Source organism: Salvelinus alpinus, chromosome 15 (assembly GCF_045679555.1).
Source record: "Salvelinus alpinus chromosome 15, SLU_Salpinus.1, whole genome shotgun sequence".
Classification (NCBI taxonomy): domain Eukaryota; kingdom Metazoa; phylum Chordata; class Actinopteri; order Salmoniformes; family Salmonidae; genus Salvelinus; species Salvelinus alpinus.
Genome location: NC_092100.1, coordinates 18172965 through 18197391, shown reverse-complemented (window position 1 = coordinate 18197391; position 24427 = coordinate 18172965). Strand labels below are relative to the sequence as shown.

The following is a 24427-nucleotide window of genomic DNA, read 5'->3' as shown; positions in this document are numbered from 1 at the left end:
TTCAAAACAGAAATCTCATAATTAAAATTCCTCAAACATACACGTATTTCACACCATTTTAAAGATAAACTTGTTGTTAATCCCACCACAGTGTCCGATTTCAAAAAGGCTTTACGACGAAAGCACACCAAACGATTATGTTAGGTCAGCACCTAGTCACAGAAAAACACAGCCATTTTTCCAGCCAAAGAGAGGAGTCACAAAAAGCAGAAAGAGATCAAATTAATCACTAACCTTCGATGATCTTCATCAGATGACACTCATAGGACTTCATGTTACACAATACATGTATGTTTTGTTCGGTAAAGTTCATATTTATATACAAAAATCGGAGTTTACATTGGCGCGTTACGTTCAGTAGTTCCAAAACATCTGGTGATTTTGCAGAGAGCCACATCAATTTACAGAAATACTCATAAAACATTGATAGAAGATACAACTATTATGCATGGAATTATAGATACACTTCTCCTTAATGCAGTCCTTCTCAAATAGTGTGTGACCCCGGGGAACATGTTTTTTTTTGCCGCAGGGAGTAGGTTTTTTTTGCACCGAACAAGAGCACAGAGCAGGATATATGAAGTGCAGATAACAAACCCTTAAGAGACACCATGGAAAAATATTTAACAGGGATGAAAAGAAAGGCGGAGAGAGACGGAGATAATGAGACAAACGTAAGTCTCCCGAAAGCTAAGACGAGGAAATATGACGACGCGTATGTAGCGCTTGGCTTCACTGTGACTACGGTGGGAGACGAGGAAAGACCGGTATGTTTACTGTGTCTAAAAATGTTGGCAGCGGACAGCATGAAGCCAAATAAATTAAGGCGTCACTTAAAGACATTACACCCCAATCACGCTGATAAGCCGCTTGAGTTTTTTCAGCGAAAACGTGTCGAATATTGCCAACAATCATCCCGCTTTGTGAATGCTACTTCAGTAAACCAGCGATTACTGCTGCCATCATATAAGGTGGCATACCAAATTGCTCAGTGCAAAAAACCCCACTCCATAGTAGAGGAGCTAATACTGCCTGCAGCATTAGACATGGTCTCTGTCATGCTGGATGACGCAAGTGCTGCAAAAATAAAAACTATGACTTCCTAATTTAGATTTTTAAAAACTCAGCACAAATTGCTTTATTCATTTTTGTTTTATAGGTCAGTGTTTCATATTGTGCTCCTGAGTTAATGTTGCTGATCAATTTGAATGTATTATTATTTATTGATTATATTTTATTTTACAGTATCAAATGGCCAATTTTTTTTTACAGTTTAAATAAGGCTTGATGCACTTTAAACATATGTTGTGCTGTCTGTTGTTCAGGCAAATTGATGCACTTTAAGTCTTTTCTGTTAGAGACTAAAAAACAATGTTAATAAAGTTATTCGTTGTTGTAAGTTGATCTATATTTCTTTATTTTTTAGTTTTCTTTAATGTTAATAAGGATACAATGTTATGCAGAGGTGTACTTATAACAATTTTATAGACAAATTATACTATTTACAGTCGCGGCGGAGAGTTGGGGGGCGCGAAATGTTTACTTCTTCCTAGGGGGGGGGGGGGCGTAACAGAAAATAATTGAGAAGCACTGCCTTAATGCAACCGCTGTGTCAGATTTCAAAAACACTTTACTGAAAAAGCACACCATGCAATAATCTGAGTACAGCGCTCAGACAACAAATCAAGCCATGCAGATATCCGCCATGTTGTGGAGTCAACAAAGTCAGAAATAGTATTATAAATATTCACTTACCTTTGATGATCTTCATCAGAATGCACTCCCAGGAATCGCAGTTCCACAATAAATGTTTGATTTGTTCGATAAAGTCCATAATTTATGTCCAAATACCTCCTTTTTGTTCACGCGTTTAGCCCAGTAATCCAAATTCATGACACGCGAGCAGACGAAAAGTCAAAAAGTTCCGTTACAGTCCGTAGAAACATGTCAAACGATGTATAGAATCAATCTTGATGTTTTTATCATAAATCTTCAATAATGTTCCAACCGGAGAATTCCTTTGTCTTCAGAAATGCAATGGAACGCAAGCTAACTCTCACGTCAACGCACATGGTCAGCTCATGGCACTTTGCCAGACCCCTGACTCAAAGAGCCCTCATTCCCCCCTCCTTCACAGTAGAAGCATCAAACAATGTTCTAAAGACTGTTGACATCTAGTGGAAGTCTTAGGAAGTGCAATATGACCAATATCCCACTGTATATTCGATAGGCGATGAGTTGAACTTCTCAGGTTTTTGCCTGCCATATGAGTTCTGTTATACTCAGACATCATTCAAACAGTTTTAGAAACTTCAGTGTTTTCTATCCAAATATACTAATAATATGCATATCTTAGCTTCTGGGACTGAGTAGCAGGCAGTTTACTCTGGGCACCTTATTCATCCAAGCTACTCAATACTGCCCCCAGCCATAAGAAGTTAAAGCTAGTGAGGGAGATAAGTGTTTCCAGTTTCAGAGATTTTTGTACTTCGTTCCAGTCAATGGCAGCAGAGAACTGGAAGGAGAGGCGGCCAAAGGAGGAATTGGCTTTGGGGGTGACAAGTGAGATATACCTGCTGGAACACGTGCTACGGGTGGGTGCTGCTATGGTGACCAGCGAGCAGAGAAGGCGGGACTTTACCTAACAGGGTCTTGTAGATGACCTGGAGTCAGTGGGTTTGGCGACGAGTATGAAGCGAGGACCAGCCAACGAGAGCGTACAGGTCGCAGTGGTGGGTAGTATATGGGGCTTTGGTGACAAAACGGATGGCACTGTGATAGATTGCATTAAATTTGTTGAGAAGGGTGTTGGAGGCTATTTTGTAAATGACATCGCTGAAGTCGAGGATCGGTAAGATGGTCACTTTTACGATGGTATGTTTGGCAGCATGGGTGAAGGATGCTTTGTTGCGAAACAGGAAGCCAATTCTAGATTTAACCTTGGATTGGAGATGTTTTATGAGAGTTTACAGTCTAAGCACACACCTAGGTATTTGTAGTTGTCCACATATTCTAAGTCAGAACTGTCCAGAGTAGTGATGCTGGATGGGCGGGCAGGTGCAGGCAGCGATCGGTTGAAGAGCATGCATTTAGTTTTACTTGTATTTAAGAGCAGTTGGAGGCCACGGAAGGAGAGTTGTATGGCATTGAAACTCGTCTGGAGGGTTGTTAACACAGTGTCCAAAGAAGGGCCAGAAGTATACAGAATGGTGTCATCTGCGTAGAGGTGGATCAGAGACTCACCAGCAGCAAGAGCGACATCATTGATGTATACAGAGAAGAGTCGGCCCAAGAATTGAACCCTGTGGCATCCCCATAGAGACTGTCAGAGGCCCGGACAACAGGCCCTCAGATTTGACACACTGAACTCTGTCGGAGGAGTAGTTGGTGAACCAGGCGAGGCAATCATTTGAGAAACCAAGGCTGTTGAGTCTGCCGATGAGGATGTGGTGATTGACAGAGTCGAAAGCCTTGGCCAGGTCAATGAATACGGCTGCACAGTATTGTTTCTTATCGTTGGCGGTTATGATATCATTTAGAACCTTGAGCGTGGCTGAGGTGCACCCATGACCAGGTCTGAAACCAGATTGCATAGCGGAGAAGGTACGGTGGGATTCGAAATGGTCGGTGATCTGTTTGTTGACTTGGCTTTCGAAGACCTTAGAAAGGCAGGGTAGGATAGATATAGGTCTGTAGCAGTTTGGGTCAAGAGTGTCCCCCCCTTTGAAGAGGGGGATGACGGCAGCTGCTTTCCAATCTTTGGGAATCTCAGACGACATGAAAGAGAGGTTGAACAGGCTAGTAATAGGGGTTGCAACAATTTCAGCAGATAATTTTAGAAAGAGATTGTCTAGCCCGGCTGATTTGTGGGGGTCCAGATTTTGCAGCTCTTTCAGAATATCAGTTTACTGGATTTGGGAGAAGGAGAAATGGGGAGGCTTGGGCGAGTTGTTGTGGGGGGTGCAGTGCTGTTGACCGGGGTAGGGGTAGCCAGGTGGAAAGCATGGCCAGCCGTAGAAAAATGCTTATTGAAACTCTCAATTATAGTGGATTTATCGTTAGTGACAGAGTTTCCTATTCTCAGTGCAGTGGGCAGCTGGGTGGAGGTGCTCTTATTCTCCATGGACTTTACAATGTCCCAGAATTTTTTTGAGTTTGTGTTGCAGGAAGAAAATTTCTGCTTGAAAAAGCTAGCCTTGGCTTTTCTAATTGCCTGTGTATATTGGTTTCTAACTTCCCTGAAAAGTTGCATTTCACGGGGGCTGTTCGATGCTAATGCAGAACGCCACAGGATGTTTTTGTGTTGGTTAAGGGCAGTCAGGTCTGGAGAGAACCAAGGGCTGTATCTGTTCCTGGTTCTAAATTTCTTGATGGTGAGGAAGGCATTTTTAAAGAATAACCAGGCATCCTCTACTGACTGGATGAGGTCAATATCCTTCCAATGACCCCAAGCATACTTCCAAAGTTGTGGAAAAATGGCTTAAGGACAACAAAGTCAAGGTATTGGAGTGGCCATCACAAAGCCCTGACCTCAATCCTATTGAAAATGTGTGGGCTGAACTGAAAAAGCGTGTGCGAGCAAGGAGGCCTACAAACCTGACTCAGTTACACCAGCTCTGTCAGGAGGAATGGGACAAAATTCACCCAACTTATTGTGGGAAGCTTGTGGAAGGCTACCCAAAACATTTGACCCAAGTTAAACAATTTAAAGGCAATGCTACCAAATACAAATTGAGTGTATGTAAACTTCTGACCCAATGGGAATGTGATGAAAGAAATAAAAGCTGAAATAAATCATTCTCTCTACTATCATTCTGACATTTCACATTCTTAAAATAAAGTGGTGATCCTAACTGACCTAAGACAGGGAATTTTTGCTAGGATTAAATGTCAGGAATTGTGAAAAACTGAGTTTAAATGTATTTGGCTAAGGTGTATGTAAACTTCAGACTTCAACTGTAAATATATATTTTTTGCTCAGAAAACTTGGGGGGGCAAATAAAACCACTGCAAGTTGGGGAACCCTGTTCTAAACCATGTGTTGGGTGTATCAATTAGCTGAGAGTGGGTCTAAGGAATTATCAGGTTTTGAGTATGTTAAGCTTGTTCTGAGAGAACCTGTTTTTTCCCCATTGAAGCCACATAGAGTGTCCATTACTTGTTAAACCAAGACCCTTGCTGATAGTGTGATTAGTTACTGCATATCAGACCCTTGAGGGGCTAATGGATCAATCTCAAAGGTAGTTAATGCACAAGATGTCAAGTAAAATTTCCTGGATCTACCCCTCACCAACGCTAAAAAAGCAGACGTTTCATAGCAGACACTTTGGTGCCTCTTCTGCAGAGGTGTAAACAACCTCAGAGGAGCAGGAAGATGCAACCTGGACTCAAGCATAGACGTAACATAGTAAATGTAAGTCTGTCTCCCTCCATCTCGTATACGTTGAGTATTTAAAACATTAGGAACAACTGCTCTTTCCATGACAGACTGACCAGGTGAATCCAGGTGAAAGCTGATGCCTTATTGATGTCACCTGTTAAATTCACTTCAATCAGTGTAGATGAAGGGGAGGAGACCGGCTAAAGGACATTTAAAGCCTTGAGACATGGGTTGTGTGTGTGCCGTTCAGAGGGTGAATGGGTAAGACCAAAAATGTAAGTGCCTTTGAACAGGGTATGGTAGTAGGTGCCAGGCGCACCGGTTTGAGTGTGTCAAGAATTGTAACGCTGCTGGGTTTTTCCCCCTCAACAGTGTGTATCAAGAATGGTCCACCACCCAAAGGACATCCAGCCAACTTGACACAATTATGGGAAGCATTGGCGTGAACATGTGCCAGCATCCCTGTGGAACACTTGACACCTTGTAGGGTCCATGCCCCGACAAATTGAGGCTGTTCTGAGGGAAAAAGGGGGTGTAACTCAATATTAGGAAGATATTCCTACTGTTTGGTATACTAAGTGTACGTTACATTTGGTACAGTATGTATTAATTTGTGGATGTCCAACCATTTCATTTGTTACGAATTACAGCTAGTATGATATGTTACGAATTCCTATTTGTTGTGGCTAATGTTAGCTAGGTGGCTAAGTAGTTGCAAAGTAGCAACAAAAAAGTAGTAAGTACAATAGTTGCAAAATGCTAAAGTGGTCGATGAGATTTGAACACGCAACCTTTGGGGTGCTAGGCGTTCGAGCTAAACGCCCAACCAACCGCCTTATTTTCATTACCTTAAGTAACCATTCCAAAATGTAACATATCATACTAATGAGTTTCCAGGATTTACATTCCCTATGTTACATCTAGTCTATCCCACTGGGCACTGTTGGAACCAATGTGGAACAGATGTTGAATTGACGTCTGTGTCCAGTGGGATGAGACCAGGCTGGATTTCCACACGTTTTTCTCCTCTAAAGCTTTGATTGGACTGAATTCGAAACACTGTGCAGCAGCTATGCATCTCAGGAGTGAAGTGACTCAACAACAAATCTAGCTTTTTGAACATTGTCATGGAGGATGTGGGAGTGTGCCTCATCCCCAGGGAGATGACTAGTTCTCCTGGGTTGTGTTCCTGTTCTCTACCCTTTCACCCAGAAGTGTTCACTTCCTCTCATGCTTTAGGGACTAGATTACAAAAGTGTTAAATATCAATTAAAAGTATAAGACTGGTGAAAGCAGCTGGAGAGATTTTCCACTCGTTCCTTTTAAATCCATGAGGGGAAATTAACCGGTGCATACTTTGTGAGAAGAGTAAAGTGGAACAGCAGCCGCAAGTCTTTGAGTAATAGTTGTTAGATAAATGTAAGGGGAAAGTTTCCATCTCTCCATTTCTGAATTACATAGCCCTACCCACCCCTATGGCATGGTGAAAATGGATAGGTGTAGCTACAAAATGGATACAAAGCTACATTTCCACTTACAGACTCCTTTGTGGTTGGTAGTTAATTCCACCAATACGAAGTCCTATTGTCCTCATCCAAGCAATAATGAAATATGCCTGAAAGTTAGATATGGAGGGGAAATAATATGAACTTGTTAAAAGTCTATTCTTATTCTTGACACAAGAGGGAGCACTTGCTTTATTGTATTTTTATTACTTTATTTAACTAGGCGAATTACAGTTAGTGTGATATGTTACGATTACAGTTGGCAATTGGATAGGCTGAAGCGTTTAGTTAAACAATGCATTGAACATAGATGATCATCATTAGAATTGTCAAAAGTAATAGATGAGACTCACCTTCATCCTTTACCAATGTAAGCACCCACCTGTCCAAAGTCAAATAAATGTTTACTATGCATTCAATGTATAGCACACCTTTATCAAGAAAATGAAATCATACATTCATTTCACAATGCATTTATTTTTTTGACATTTTAAAATAGTATTTACTAAACGTAAGCAGACAACACTGTGCATGGTTGCACTTATGTATACTTTTCTGTACCTAGACACCATAAATAAAAATCTATAAACATTGGTTCAGTAAAAATTCAGTTTTTCAAGATTATTTAAAACACAGAAAAAAATTGCATTTTATACAACTTTTACAAAGCAAACCCCACATATCCAAATGTACATTCCAGTAAATAACCTCATAGCAAATACCGTTCCAGAACTAACAAAGTTTCTCTAAATTCTCATGTTCAAAGTGTTATCCATTAGCTTACTGTATAGACAAATTAGGCTTTACGTTAAATTAAACATATACATAATGCACATCAGAATTCATCACTCCATGCTACTGGGTCAAAAAACTAGAGTAAAAAAAATAATCCTTGTGATGCACTTGAGCCAGGTAGCTCCTTCCATTTGGCACCTTGCATAAGGACGTGACAAACTCAACCATAGATTTAAGAAGCGACCTTGAGACATTTGAACAGAATAACAAACAATAATACAAAATAAAGATGGGATCCAAGCTGACTTACCACAGCTCTTCAAAACATCTTATGTTAAAGGTGACAAAATTGATTTCGTAGAATCCAAGTCGTGGCGCCAACATTTGACCTTCCTTCAACAAATAAAACATTTGTTATCCAATGACAGATTTCTACATTTGAATCATCTTTACAGAGAAGACAAAGACAATGATAGGACAAAGTCAAGTCAAAACTCATTAATGAGGACATGCAGAGAACAGGCATAAGTGACAGTCAAATGTATTCAAATCCCCATAGCCTAATCACCACGCCAGTATGAATTTCATTACGTAAACAGACCAAACCTGCTGAACTAAATGATATGGAAGTTTCACTAAATGCACTATGATAAGCTTGGAACTACCTGAGAATTCCACACAAGAGTTCCTTAAATGTGTAAATACACATGGATCCTCTGTGCAGCCATCCATAACGATACAGCACATACCATAGGGGGATATTTAAATACATTATTTGTATTTACGGTAAACAGCAAATGCTTTTTCAAAATCTCAGCATGTAGTTTGTTGCCGGCCAGTCGCTGAACATGCAATAAAAATCAGGTTAGATCCAACTTTCCTGCCGTTAGGAAACAGCAAAGGACTTCTCCACTTAAAATGCTTGAATGTGCTGTAACAAATTGAAACACGCAAACTCAAATAAAAAAGTTGGACTAGAAGAATATTCGTTTTATAGTCAACAAGGATAACATTTTGGTAGAGCTTCACACAAGTTAGTTAGTCTCCGTCACATCTTCCATTGATTTGCAAATTAAATAACCAGTTCAGGTGCGTCACACCAGCTTTGAAAAACAGCTATTGTTCCCTGTAGGCTAAATTACTCGCATGCAGGAGGAAATACTACTCCTTAAATCAGAACATGATTGTAAGTGTGTATATTAGGAACAAAATGACAAACAGGCAAAACAAGTGGAGTCTACTGAAACTTAAGCCTGATCCAGTAAGTCTGCCAATCCTGACCCTTCTACCGACATATTACACAGCTATTACCAATCAGATACAAATTGATTAAATGACCAATATGTAAATATGGAACAAAATTAATTAAAAAAATATATGTTTTTTTCACATACACTGGATAGAGCAGTGAAATGTGTCGTTTCACATTGTCAGCCATAGTAGTACCTCTGGAGGTTAAGGGCCTTGCTCAAGGGCACAGAAATATTTTTCACCTTTTCGGATTGGGTATTCAAACAAGGGACCTTTCTGTACCTACAACCGATTATATACATTTTCATGCCTCCATCACTTGTTAAAGACAAACCAGAAAATGTCATAAGAGCAAACGGTTTTACATGTATAGGACAAATGTTGCCAATCTCTGCAAAACATTAATGTAAAATGTTCAGGCCTTCTGTGATAAAATTGGGGTCAATGTAACCTTGAGGACAAGCCTGATTCACAAGGCATTATGGGCATGGTAAACATTTCATGGTCTTTGATATACAGTTAAAGTTGTGAACTATTTCTTTTTGAACTACAGTAACAATTATTCCCACGTTAGCGAACTCCCACAGAAAAAAGAATAAGAACATCTGTTCCTTAGCAAGCAAACAAAAAACAAACAGATAGTTCACTCGAAAATCTAAATTTGTCAAACGAATCCATGTTCGAAGCCATCTGTTATGAAGATCCAGTGGTATGCCTCAATCCAAAATGAACTGGAAAGATTGACACTATCTGCAACAGTTGATGTAGGACAGGGTTGGAAGTGGACAACATTTGGGGTCTGAAAACATCTGACAAACTTTGATTTTGACTTACCTATCCCTTTTTAAGTGTTCATATCAAAATAAATACAACACAAAGAGTTGAAGAGAATATGTTAGAGAACATGTTTGGGACAAAACGCTGGCCAACTCATGACTGATACTTACCTCTCTGCCAATACTACAGCACTTGCCTTTCTTTTTGTTAGAGGTGGTTTAAGAATTCTGCTGGAAACAAATACAATATGTCCATGGAGAAATCCACCAGCCTAAACCACATACTGGTGGTTGGAGGCGCCGTAGTTCATTGTGTAGGCCTGCCGGCTGTACTGGAAGTGGTCAGTCAACACGTTGCTTCGACCATACTGAATGTCTGAACCTTGGGAGAAAGGCACTGAACCATTGGGCTGTGTCTTGTCCAGTCCCAAATTGTCAAAGGACATCATGTCCTCCTTGGAGGAAGGCAGCAGCCTTTTCTTAGCTTCCTTGTTGGCGTCATATTTCGCCTGTTGGCAGTGAAGAAAATAGCTTAGCACATAACAAAGGACAAAAAAAACACATTGATGTAAATTACTCTGTGCGATTTCCCAAAGTTATATGTGGTATGTAAACTTTCCACAGTGGGGGTGGGTTTCAGAGCACGTGAGCGAGCACTGTGCAGCGTGAGCATTGTCTACCACATGGCCTCACATGTGAATTCTTAAAGAGGTTGGTGGGGCTAAACCTTAAGAGTGTGAACGACGCTTAAATGGGAGTAGACAAAGAGCTCTCCAGTAGGTGTACCAAAACATTCAAGGGCCATTTTCTAAAGTTGGGTTACAAGTTTATCAACTTTCAAAGCAGAATTAATTCCCCATTGTTCTTCAACTGCAGTGTATGATATACCCTTTTCTAGCTCCGAGTCTAAACTTTTATCCAATGTAAAAAATACTTGAGGCAGTCAGTCACATTTGACATTTTACTCATTTAGGTATGAGGTGTTTGTCTCACCTCACTATCTTAAGATGAATGTAAGTTGCTCTGGATAAGAGCGTCTGCTAAATTAGAAAAAAATGTAAAATGTCTTTAATGAAAGTTTGATTTTATAGTAATTTTCATAGTAATTAATTTTAATTTGGCGCTCTGCATTTTCTCAGGCTTTTTGCCAAGTGAGACAGTAGCGTCCCGTCTAAACTCAGATTTTTGGATATAAATATGAACTTTACCGAAAACATACATGTATTGTGTAATATGAAAAATGGCTGTCTTTCTCTGTGACTTGGCTCATACCTAACATAATCGTTGGGTGTGCTTTCGTCGTAAAACCTTTTTGAAATCGGACACTTTGGCTGGATTTACAACAAGTGTATGTTTAAAATGGTGTAAAATACTTGTATGTTTGAGGAATTTAAATTATGGGATTTCTGTTGTTTTGAATTTGGCGCCCTGCAGTTTCACTGGCTGTTGACGAGGTGGGACGCTGCCGTCCCACATACCCTAGAGACGTTAAGAGTTAATGACCCAACATAAGTGTATGTTAACTTCCGACTTCAACTGTATATTATACACCTGCATGCTGAATGCTGAGTTTGATATAATTGTTCATCTATTTCATGAACTAAGTTGAATTAGTTGTTGGTGGCCAAAGTGTTGGAAAATTTCAGATACTATTGTATTACGCTACAGATGTCTTATTTAAGATACTATTTAAAGAGGTTGTTTTAGACATTTTCGAAAGATGAACAGAGTCCATCCAGCCAAGAGTCCTTCACACTCGCACTTCTGTTTTCTTACTAGCACTGATTTAGCAAACAGTGAATATTTTAAGGTTTAACTTGCAATAATTGTGATAAGTGGTTGTTTTACACATTTTAGTTGAATGCAGTGATTGTAATGACTGGATAAGAGCATCTGCTAAATAACTAAAACGTAAATGTAAACATGTCAAAGAGACTCACCTTGTTGTACAGGAAGACGCCCACTATTGCCGTCATCATGCCCATGATGTTGGTGGAGCTGACGGGGTTGCGTAGCATTAGGAGCGATATGCTGATGACCATGATCCTCTTGGTGGCGTTGGCCACGGCGTAGCTCAGCGGGCTGATCAGGTTAAGGACACTGAAGGCGATGACATTCTGGGCAAAGTTACAGAAGCCGCTGACCAGGAGGAGGAGAAAGGTGCCGGTCCATTCAGACATGCCCGTCTGGAGGGGTTATGCAGAGGAGGGAGAGAGAGGGAGTGATTACTTGGATATTTGGAGAACAATGGATTTAGTCATGACTTTATAGGAAAAGAGAACGTATCCAGGTTGTGGTCTCAATGAGACAACTGAATAAAAGGCAACCTGATACTAAAGCTTGTTGTGTGGAGGTTAATCTAGTATTACTTATTTTTTTATTTCACCTTTATTTAACCAGGTAGGCTAGTTGAGAACAAGTTCTCATTTACAACTGCGACCTGGCCAAGATAAAGCAAACAAACAACAAAAGAGTGACACCTGGACTAAACAAACATACAGTCAATAATACAATAGAGAAAAAGTCTATATACAGTGTGTGCAAATGAGGTAAGATAAGGGAGGTAGGCAATAAATAGGCCATAGGCGAAATAACTACAATTTAGCCATTAAACACTGGAGTGATAGATGTGCAAAAGACAAATGTACAAGTAGAGATACTGGGGTGCAAAGGAGCAAAAACAATACCAGTATGGGGATGAGGAAGTTGGATGGGCTATTTACAGATGGGCTATGTACAGGTGCAGTGATCTGTGAGCTGCTCTGACAGCTGGTGCTTAAAGTTAGTGAGGGAGATATGGGTCTCCAGCTTCAGTGATTTTTGCAATTCGTTCCAGTCATTGGCAGCAGAGAACTGGAAGGAAAGGCGGCCTAAGGAGGAATTGGCTTTGGGGGTGACCAGTGAAATATACCTGCTGTAGCGCGTGCTAAGGTAGTGAGCTGAGATAAGGCAGGGCTTTACCTAGCAAGGACTTATAGATGACCTGGAGCCAGTGGGTTTGGCGACAAATATGAAGCGAGGGCCAGCCAACGAGAGCATCCAGGTTGCAGTGGTGGGTTGTATATGGGGCTTTGGTGACAAAACGGATGGCACTGTGATAGACTGCATCCAATTTGCTGAGTAGAGTGTTGGAGGCTAATTTGTAAATGACATCGCCGAAGTCAAGGATCGGTAGGATGGTCAGTTTTACGAGGGTATGTTTGGCAACATGAGTGAAGAATGCTTTGTTGCGTCTGGAAGGAGAGTTTACAGTCTAACCAGACACCTAGGTATTTGTAGTTGTCCACATATTCTAAGTCAGAACCGTCCGGCGGGTAGCGATCGGTTGAAGAGCATGCATTTAGTTTTACTTGCATTTAAGAGCAGTTGGAGGCCACAGAAGGAGTTGTATGGCATTGAAGCTCGTCTAGAGGTTAGTTAACGCAGTGTCCAAAGAAGGTCCAGAAGTATACAGAATGGTGTCGTCTGCGTAGAGGTGGATCAGAGACTCACCAGCAGCAAGAGCGACATCATTGATGTATACAGAGAAAAGAGTCGGCCCGAGAATTGAACCCTGTGGCACCCCCATAGAGACTGTCAGAGGCCCGAACAACAGGCCGATTAAGACACAGTGAACTGAGAAGTAGTTGGTGAACCAGGCGAGGCAGTCATTTGAGAAACCAAGGCTGTTGAGTCTGCCGATAATGTGGTGATTGACAGAGTCGAAAGCCTTGGCCAGGTCAATGAATACGGCTGCACAGTATTGTTTCTTATCGATGGCGGTTATGATATCATTTAGAACCTTGAGCGTGGCTGAGGTGCACCCATGACCAGCTCGGAAACCAGATTGCATAGCGGAGAAGGTATGGTGGGATTCGAAATGGTCGGTGATCTGTTTGTTGACTTGGCTTTCGAAGACCTTGGAAAGGCAGGGTAGGATAGATATAGGTCTGTAGCAGTTTGGGTCAAGAGTGTCTCCCCCTTTTGAAGAGGGCGATGACCGCGGCAGCTTTCCAATCTTTGGGGATCTCAGACGATACGAAAGAGAGGTTGAACAGGCTAGTAATAGGGGTTGCAACAATTTCGGCTGATCATTTTAGAAAGAGGGTCCAGCTTGTCTAGCCCTGCTGATTTGTAAAGGTCCAGATTTTGCCGCTCTTTCAGAACATCAGCTATCTGGATTTGGGTGAAGGAGAAATGGGGGAGGCTTAGGCAAGTTGCTGTGGGGAGTGCAGGGGTGTTGACCAGGGTAGGGGTGGCCAGGTGGAAAGCATGGAAAATGCTTATTGAAATTCTCAATTATTGTGGATTTATCGAAGGTGACAGTGGGCAGCTGGGAGGAGGTGATTGTGTTCTCCATGGACTTTACAGTGTTCCAGAACTTTTTGGAGTGTGTGCTGCAGGATGCAAATATCCATTTGAAAAAGCTAGCATTTGCTTTTCTAACTGCCTGTGTATATTGGTTCCTAACTTCCCTGAAAGGTTGCATATCGCGGGGGCTATTTGATGCTAATGCCGTACGCCACAGGATGTTTTTGTGCTGGTCAAGGGCAGTCAGGTCTGGAGTCAACCACAGGCTATATCTGTTCCTGGTTCCATTTTTTTTAATGGGGCATGCTTATTTAAGATTGTGAGGAAGGCACTTTTAAAGAATAACCAGGCATCTTCTACTGATGGAATGAGTTCAATATCCTTCCAGGAGACCTGGGCCAGGTCGATTAGGAAGGCCTGCTCGCTGAAGTGTTTTAGGGAGCGTTTGACAGTGATGAGGGGTGGTCGTTTGACCGCAGACCTATTACGGACACAAGCAATGAGGCAGTGATCGCTTAAATCCTGGTTGAAGACAGCAGAGGTATATTTGGAGGGCAGGTTGGTTAGGATGATATCTATGAGGGTGCCTGTGCTTACGGATTTGGGGTTGTACCTGGTAGGTTCATTGATCATTTGTGTGAGATTGAGGGCATCAAGCTTAGATTGTAGGATGGCCGGGGTGTTATGCATGTCCCAGTTTAGGTCACCTAACAGCACGAGCTCTGAAAATAAATGGGGGGCAATCAATTCCCATATGGTGTCCAGGGCACAGCTGGGGGCAGAAGGTGGTCTATAGCAAGCGGCAACAGTGAGAGACTTGTTTCTGGAAAGGTGGATTTTTAAAAGTAGAAGCCCAAATTGTTTGGGCACAGACCTGGATAGTAACACAGAACTCCGCAGGCTCCCTCTACAGTAGATTGCAACTCCGCCACCTTTGGCAGTTCTATCTTGTCAGAAAATGTTATAGTTACGGATGAAAATTTCAGAGTTTTTGGTGGCCTTCCTAAGCCAGGATTCAGACACAGCTAGGACATCCGGGTTGGCAGAGTGTGCTAAAGCAGTGAATAAAACAAACTTAGGAAGGAGGCTTCTAATGTTAACATGCATGAAACCAAGGCTTTTATGGTTTCAGAAGTCAACAAATGAGAGGACCTGGGGAATGGGAGTGGAGCTAGGCACATATGTTTGACTCCATTCCAATATTCCCTTCCAGCCATTACAATGAGTCCGTCCTCCTATAGCTCCTTTCACCAGCCTCCTCTGGTACCCAGTGTATGACATCCTGTGGACTTGTGTATGTTAAATACAATGGGGCAAAAAAGTATTTATTCAGCCACCAATTGTGCAAGTTCTCCCACTTAAAAAGATGAGCCCTGTAATTTTCATCATAGGTACACTTCAACTATGACAGACAAAATGAGAGAGAAAAAAATCAAAAATAGAACTTTTTGGTAAAAACTCAACTCGTCGTGTTTGGAGGACAAAGAATGCTGAGTTGCATCCAAAGAACACCATACCTACTGTGAAGCATGGGGTGGAAACATCATGCTTTGGGGCTGTTTTTCTGCAAAGGGACCAGGACGACTGATCCGTGTAAAGGAAAGAATGAATGGGGCCATGTATCGTGAGATTGAGTGATAACCTCCTTCCATCAGCAAGGGCATTGAAGATGAAACGTGGCTGGGTCTTCCAGCATGACAATGATCCCAAACACACCGCCCGGGCAACGAAGGAGTGGCTTCGTAAGAAGCATTTCAAGGTCCTGGAGTGGCCTAGCCAATCTCCAGATCTCAACCCCATAGACAATCTTTGGAGGGAGTTGAAAGTCCGTATTGCCCAGCAACAGCCCCAAAACATCACTGCTCTAGAGGAGATCTGCATGGAGGAATGGGCCAAAATACCAGCAACAGTGTGTGAAAACCTTGTGAAGACTTACAGAAAACGTTTGACCTCTGTCATTGCCAACAAAGGGTATATAACAAAGTATTGAGATAAACTTTTGTTATTGCTTATTTTCCACCATAATTTGCAAATAAATTCATTAAAAATCCTACAATGTGATTTTCTGAATTTTTTTCTCTCTCTTTTTGTCTGTCATAGTTGAAGTGTACCTATGATGAAAATTACAGGCCTCTCATCTTTTTAAGTGGGAAAACTTGCACAATTGGTGGCTGACTAAATACTTTTTTGCCCCACTGTATATAATATGTATAGCACACACAGACACACTACCAGTAGATGAAACACTATCATATAAGCTCATAAGCCGGACAACAAAAGATCACATTATTTGACGCGTAACATGCACTGCTCAAAAAAATAAAGGGAACAATTAAACAACACAATGTAACTCCAAGTCAATCACACTTCTGTGAAATCAAACTGTCCACTTAGGAAGCAACACTGATTGACAATAAATTTCACATGCTGTTGTGCAAATGGAATAGACAACACGTAGAAATTATAGGCAATTAGCAAGACACCCCCAATAAAGGAGTGGTTCTGCAGGTGGTGACCACAGACCACTTCTCAGTTCCTATGCTTCCTGGCTGATGTTTTGGTCACTTTTGAATGCTGGCGGTGCTTTCACTCTAGTGGTAGCATGAGACGGAGTCTACAACCCACACAAGTGGCTCAGGTAGTGCAGCTCATCCAGGATGGCACATCAATGCGAGCTGTGGCAAGAAGGTTTGCTGTGTCTGTCAGCGTATTGTCCAGAGCATGGAGGCGCTACCAGGAGACAGGCCAGTACATCAGGAGACGCGGAGGAGGCCGTAGGAGGGCAACAACCCAGCAGCAGGACCGCTACCTCCACCTTTGTGCAAGGAGGAGCACTGCCAGAGCCCTGCAAAATGACCTCCAGCAGGCCACAAATGTGCATGTGTCTGCTCAAACGGTCAGAAACAGACTCCATGAGGGTGGTATGAGTGCCCGACGTCCACAGGTGGGGGTTGTGCTTACAGCCCAACACCGTGCAGGACGTTTGGCATTTGCCAGAGAACACCAAGATTGGCAAATCCGCCACTGGCGCCCTGTGATCTTCACAGATGAAAGCAGGTTCACACTGAGCACGTGACAGTCTGGAGACGCCGTGGAGAACGTTCTGCTGGCTGCAACATCCTCCAGCATGACCGGTTTGGCGGTGGGTCAGTCATGGTGTGGGGTGGCATTTCTTTGGGGGGCCGCACAGCCCTCCATGTGCACGCCAGAGGTAGCCTGCCTGCCATTAGGTAACGAGATGAGATCCTCAGACCCCTTGTGAGACCATATGCTGGTGCGGTTGGCCCTGGGTTCCTCCTAATGCAAGACAATGCTAGACCTCATGTGGCTGGAGTGTGTTAGCAGTTCCTGCAAGAGGAAGACATTGATGCTATGGACTGGCCCGCCCGTTCCCCAGACCTGAATCCAATTGAGCACATCTGGGACATCATGTCTCGCTCCATCCACCAATCCACCATTGCACCACAGACTGCCCAGGAGTTGGCGGATGCTTTAGTCCAGGTCTGGGAGGAGATCCCTCAGGAGACCATCCGCCACCTCATCAGGAGCATGCCCAGGCTTTGTAGGGAGGTCATACAGGCACGTGGAGGCCACACACACTACTGAGCCTCATTTTGACTTGTTTTAAGGACATTACATCAAAAGTTGGATCAGCCTGTAGTGTGGTTTTCCACTTTAATTTTGAGTGTGACTCCAAATCCAGACCTCCATGGGTTGATAAATTTGATTTCCATTGATAATTTGTGTGATTTTGTTGTCAGCACATTCAACTATGTAAAGAAAAAAGTATTTAATAAGAATATTTCATTCATTCAGATCTAGGATGTGTTATTTTAGTGTTCCCTTTATTTTTTTGAGCAGTGTATGAACCTACGCATACACTTGAGCGAAACTGAAGCACGTATTATGTTAACTCACAAAATCCCCCTCAACCAAGAATGAGGAGAGGTCCACCAGAACCCACGTAGGCACCATGAAGAAAACAGCATTGAAGCCCAGTATGTTGAGAAGTCTCAGGTGGTGGATTCTCGTGTCCCGCAGCACCTAAAAAGCAATGAATATTAATTCATAGCTTTGTCATTTCTTAGGCCAGCCATTGCAGAAAACTGTTGTGTGTTGACCTTGGAAATCAGTGGGCAGCAAAATATATCTCAAGGCTACACGAAGACACATCGTTATAAATTGAGAGGGCACAAATTCCTTGTTCGTTGAATGCTTTGGTTTTCTTCATCAACATCATGATAGACAGGAAATGTAATCACAGTTGGTAATTAACAAGACATGGTTGTTAAACTCTAACACCACAAATCATTACACAATAATGTAACTGCAGGGTTAGTATTATCAAAAGTAATTCTTAACTCTAGCACTTGTCAGTTTTCATAAAACATTTAACCAAGTAATAATGTCCAATGGAGGAAATATGTTTTCCTCAAATATTGGTTAAAGGGAGGCCACATCGGCATAGTATAGGACACTACCCATCGACAGTATGTTAAGAACAAATACATTGAAAAGATTCACAAGGCTTCACACTCATAGGCCTTGCCCTTGAGTTTTCCTTTCGAGTGTTTTCATGTTTAGTATGAGTGCTGTCTACTATATCAGCACTTGAATATTGCAAGGAATGCTTTAACAGTGTGCATGATCCATTCCTTCAAGGGCAATACAGTATTCTATTAAATAAAACCGCTTGAGTTTATTCTCCAACCATTACCCAAACACATAGGTCATTCAAATGTCCACGAAAGTTCAAAATGTGCTCTCCAGCTATACTTTTATCCATCATCTCATAACACATAAATAACAGTATTTTTCAAAGGGTGCAGACTGGTAAGATGTACCTTTTTGGAGAAGATATTTTGCAGAGAGAAGCAGAGTGTGGCGGCCAGGGCACTGACTAACCCAGATACATCAAAGGACATTTCTGTCATCGTGGCCAGAAGCACTCCTCCGATGATGGGGATGAGAGATACGTACACCTGAGACAGGTACAAGACAGGAGTGCAAAAGAGAAAGGGTTACACTTTATTTGGGTAGTCCAGATTTTCCATCTGTAGATGCTATACAGATGGTTAAACTATCAACAAACGATCTGTTGATAAGCAACTGCTTGCTAAGGTTACGGTTAAGGTACTTTTAGAATAAGGGTTAAGGTTAGGGCTAGGGTTACGGTCATGGTTAGTAGATAGAGCATCTACAGATGGACTAGACTATCCAAATAAAGTGTTACTAGGCCAAAGTCAGCAGGATATTCCTAATCATGGAGGAGTCTCAAAGTACAGTTGAAAAAAAATGGACATCCATACACATGCAGTTGTTTTGCTCATTTGTTTTGGGACATGTCACATTTGCCCAACCTCTAAATGCCTGACACATAAATAGCTTTGTTATTGCGGAACACTCCTATAGCCCCTGCAGTGTTAACATGATGTAAGAAGAGGGGTACATTTTCTGTAAATGCACCTGCAAGCCTATATATATATATACAGTGGGGAGAACAAGTATTTGATACACTGCCGATTTTGCAGGTTTTCCTACTTACAAAGCATGTAGACGTCTGTCATTTTTATCATAGGTACACTTCAACTGTGAGAGACGGAATCTAAAACAAAAATCCAGAAAATCACATTGTATGATTTTTAAGTAATTAATTTGCATTTTGTTGCATGACATAAGTATTTGATCACCTACCAACCAGTAAGAATTCCATCTCTCACAGACCTGTTAGTTTTTCTTTAAGAAGCCCCCCTGTTCTCCACTCATTACCTGTATTAACTGCACCTGTTTGAACTCGTTACCTGTATAAAAGACACCTGTCCACACACTCAATCAAACAGACTCCAACCTCTCCACAATGCCCAAGACCAGAGAGCTGTGTAAGGACATCAGGGATAAGATTGTAGACCTGCACAAGGCTGGGATGGGCTACAGGACAATAGGCAAGCAGCTTGGTGAGAAGGCAACAACTGTTGGCGCAATTATTAGAAAATGGAAGAAGTTCAAGATGACGGTCAATCACCCTCGGTCTGGGGCTCCATTCAAGATCTCACCTCGTGGGGCATCAATGATCATGAGGAAGGTGAGGGATCAGCCCAGAACTACACGGCAGGACCTGGTCAATGACCTGAAGAGAGCTGGGACCACAGTCTCAAAGAAAACCATTAGTAACACACTACGCCGTCATGGATTAAAATCCTGCAGCGCACGCAAGGTCCCCCTGCTCAAGCCGGCGCATGTCCAGGCCCGTCTGAAGTTTGCCAATGACCATCTGGATGATCCAGAGGAGGAATGGGAGAAGGTCATGTGGTCTGATGAGACAAAAATAGAGCTTTTTGGTCTAAACTCCACTCACCGTGTTTGGAGGAAGAAGAAGGATGAGTACAACCCCAAGAACACCATCCCAACCGTGAAGCATGGAGGTGGAAACATCATTCTTTGGGGATGCTTTTCTGCAAAGGGGACAGGACGACTGCACCGTATTGAGGGGAGGATGGATGGGGCCATGTATCGCGAGATCTTGGCCAACAACCTCCTTCCCTCAGTAAGAGCATTGAAGATGGGTCGTGGCTGGGTCTTCCAGCATGACAACGACCCGAAACACACAGCCAGGGCAACTAAGGAGTGGCTCCGTAAGAAGCATCTCAATGTCCTGGAGTGACCTAGCCAGTCTCCAGACCTGAACCCAATAGAAAATCTTTGGAGGGAACTGAAAGTCCGTATTGCCCAGCGACACCCCCGAAACCTGAAGGATCTGGAGAAGGTCTGTATGGAGGAGTGGGCCAAAATCCCTGCTGCAGTGTATGCAAACCTGGTCAAGAACTACAGGAAACGTATGATCTCTGTAATTGCAAACAAAGGTTTCTGTACCAAATATTAAGTTCTGCTTTTCTGATGTATCAAATACTTATGTCATGCAATAAAATGCAAATTAATTACTTAAAAATCATACAATGTGATTTTCTGGATTTTTGTTTTAGATTCCGTCTCCCACAGTTGAAGTGTACCTATGATAAAAATTACAGACCTCTACATGCTTTGTAAGTAGGAAAACCTGCAAAATCAGCAGTGTATCAAATACTTGTTCTCCCCACTGTATATATATCATATTGTGCCATGTCACCATTGCTTGGACAAAATATCTTCCAAAGCAGCTTTATGTACACAATCAATTTTCTGAGTTACTCACTTTTGTCGTTTGCTTCTCCTTCATGATAATCCTTGATAACAACACAACCCATATTGGCATTGTGGCTTTGACTGTGGGGTGAAAAGAAACAAAGAATGTCAGATTGGAAAATGGATAAAAGGATCCTGTTCAGTGCATGAATTGAGGACAATGGCTTGAGTGGAACGGGTATTGATTGGAAAGGTAAGGAGCATGACTTTTGAGATACAGTGGTTTAAAGACTTAGTTGACCATGCAACTGTGCCTCACACCTACAGTTTAAGTTTCATTGTGTATTGTGCGTCACAGACACACCCCCGGTAACAACAAACGTGTTACTTTGCATATTGCATCATCACGCCATAGCTTGACGTGTCAGTTAGTGAAGTGAGACAGCAATGAGTTACAGTTACACTGTATGGGGGCTGACGTCCAACATTAGGTACCTAACTAATTAGGAAGTAAAGGGTATAACACATAGGGATTGACATTAAGTGTTATCGGGGGCAAGTGAACTGAGCAGTCAGGAAACAGTAATTTGGCAGGTGAAATTTTCTGCTAAGATTTTCAGTATCTTAAACAGATCATTCTGGTTCCTCCCAGTTTTTTAGGTGAAAGACAAGTAATGGCATTTCCGTGTGTAAACTACTTCTACATTTTCAATCAAGTGACCATAATCTTCGGTTAACCAAGAAATACTCCTGTCTTGCCCGATGGGCTAGTGCTGTTCAGAACTCAATGCCAATCCCTGACACAGTACCTTGAAGTTCTGCTTTCTCATAGTAATGAGAGCACAATTCAAATACTCATTGTGAATACTCATATTTTACGCTTTCATTTAGAGGTAACAAACTGCAGTCACACACTCCCCTATAGGCTGTCGCTGTAGCAGGTAGTTGTATTAGGCTTAGTACGCTGTAGTTGTAACAATGGACATCATATATGACAGGCAAGAATGCATCATACGGAGTAACACAACATAAAACCTATTGTGAGCAGAAAAACTATGGTTAACGCACATGTTTAACCATTTACTTAATGATCTCTGGACCAACCACAAATCAACGGAAACCCAGCCTTACTGTTCTTTGCCACTGAATGAGACAACTGTAGTGGCGCAGCGGTCTGCATCTCAGTGCTTGAGGCGTCACTACAGACACCCTGGTTCGAATCCGGGCTGTATCACATCCGTCCGTAATGTGAGTCCCATAGGGTACAGCACAATTGGCCCAGCGTCGTCCGGGTTTAGCTCGTCATTGTAAAGAATAATTTGTTCTTAACTGACTTGCCTAATTAAATGATGGTTAAATAAAAGTAACGTAGTTACAAGTTTAGGCACTGGCTAGGTGGGGCCCTCCCCCAAACAAAAAGGTATTCAAATAACCAAGTATGTCGCAAGCTCCTCGGTTAAACGGAACGTGGGTAATACAGTCCCATGCAAAGGAAGCCAATTCACTTAAAGCTTGTCTAAATTGTCCAGCACAAGAAACCAATTAATTGAAGTTAGCAAGCTAACGCTAGCATTCCATGCTGCTAGTTAGAATACCAAGCAATGATTCTGAGCTAGCTAGCCTGATTCGGAGTTCGTGCAATGCTTACCAGTGTGTGCGTAGGAAACAGGTACCTTCCATATACTGAAGTGGGCCGAAACAGATGCGAAGTATTTTCCAAAAGCTAAAGGGATAATATACCATTTGAAGTATCTAGTTGGTAATTCTGTTTTGGGGACTCCCCATGCTCGCAGCAACGGTGGAAGGAAGACGACGATTGAGAATATATGAAAAAGCGAAACTGTGACAGGATAAGGGAACCCATTTAGAATAATTTTGTTAACTACGTTGCCTCCCGAACTAACAGTATACCAACAGAAACAGAGTAAAGCTATCCGGACCCCTTCCTTGACTGGGGGACGCTCCACCGCAGCCATCTTCCACTTCGGAGTCACCGGCAGCAGTGTGTGGCAGCAAGGCCAGCAGTGAGACGTGGAGAAGCTACTATGCCGCGTTCCAGACAAGTCGGAAACTCGGAACCACCGAGTTAATATTTGCGTACATTTTTTTGTAGAGCTTCCTTTTGGTTGATTCTGATAAGTTCCAAGTGGGGAAACTCGGACATTAACTTTATACAACGAGATTCCAAGTCGGAAAGTTCCGAGTTGTCATGAATGCGGCAGTATGTACAATGTTGAGAAAATAATCGTAGACCGGGTTCGAGAGCATCAAAACCGTGATGTGTCGTGGGTAAATTCTGACTATCTACAAATAATTAGTCGTTATGTATGATACAAGGTGATGTGTAGATCTGGCAGTCGGCTGCACTGGCCGTGCTCGAGAGGGTCAAACCGTAATGTATCATAGGTAAATTGTGACTGATTTACAAATAATAATTAGTAGTTATTTGATGCAAGCCCATTGTCGGCTGCAATGTCAAACAAGCCCAATTAGCCCATTGCGTCACTTCCTGCAAACAAACATCCTCCAAAGATGGTGATCGCATTCCCCTGCTCAGACCGTTGCACTGGTTTTGACTAGAAGGGATACCGGTTATGTTAGAATGGACTTTTCGTAGCAGCCGCAGGTTAGGAGAATTTACGTAGCAGGTTATGAGAATTAGGTTAAGGCTAGGAAAAGGGTTAGTTAAAAAGCAACCTTAGAGGTCAATATGGCAATCTGTATCCCATCTAGCCATGATCCATTGCACTGAGTTATAAAATAATGGACCATTGTGGAATGAAGGCTGAGACAATGGTTCCGTGTCACTTCATTGACTGTGCAATCGGGCACCAGATTGCTATGACTTATCTTTTGTTTGTTGATATTTGTTAATCTTTAAAAAAAAAAATTATAAGATTGCTATGATGTGGTTAGCTGACACATAAAATACCTATCCAGGCGTTGTAAGATCTGACAGTCGTCAGCAACGTCTGAGCAGAGGACTGCAGAGGAACGCGTCCTCAGTATGTAGGTACAGCTGAGGTCCCACATAATTTACACATTGTTCTGATTGATCAAAAGACCAATTATTTAAAAAAGATATCAGAATTGGGCTTCCTGTGTAAATGCAGCCATATAGCCCAGTGGTGTCAAACTCATTCCATGGAGGACTTAGTGTCGACAGGTTTTAGTTTTTTCCTTTCAATTAAGCCCCAGACAATCGGAGTTCCTTACTAATTTGTGACAATTCATCAATCAAGTACAAGGGAGGAGCGAAAACCCACAGACAATCGGCCCTCCCTGGAATGAGTTTGACATCTGTTATAGACATATTTATCATGCATAATTAAACACTTCCACGTTGAATCATGTTTTCAGTTAATTTGATT

The 24427-nt window shown here is 42.2% G+C and overlaps 1 protein-coding gene across 2 annotated transcripts; it reads right to left on the bottom strand.

Moving 5' to 3' along the window:
- Window positions 1–7342: 7342 nt before the first annotated feature.
- slc35e1 (solute carrier family 35 member E1) lies at window positions 7343–23438 on the bottom strand. 2 transcript variants are annotated; one of them, XM_071342682.1, is made up of 6 exons: window positions 22705–23438; window positions 21127–21197; window positions 18782–18919; window positions 17856–17981; window positions 11588–11833; window positions 7343–10156 (listed from the first exon to the last, which is right to left on the bottom strand). In XM_071342682.1, exons 1-6 carry the CDS (start codon window positions 23030–23032, stop codon window positions 9920–9922), a joined length of 1146 nt encoding a protein of 381 aa, XP_071198783.1. In that variant the 5' UTR covers window positions 23033–23438; the 3' UTR covers window positions 7343–9919. The 2 variants fall into 2 exon arrangements, with proteins under 2 accessions (XP_071198783.1, XP_071198784.1); XM_071342683.1 differs by lacking the exon at window positions 22705–23438 and adding an exon at window positions 22188–22562.
- Window positions 23439–24427: the final 989 nt, after the last annotated feature.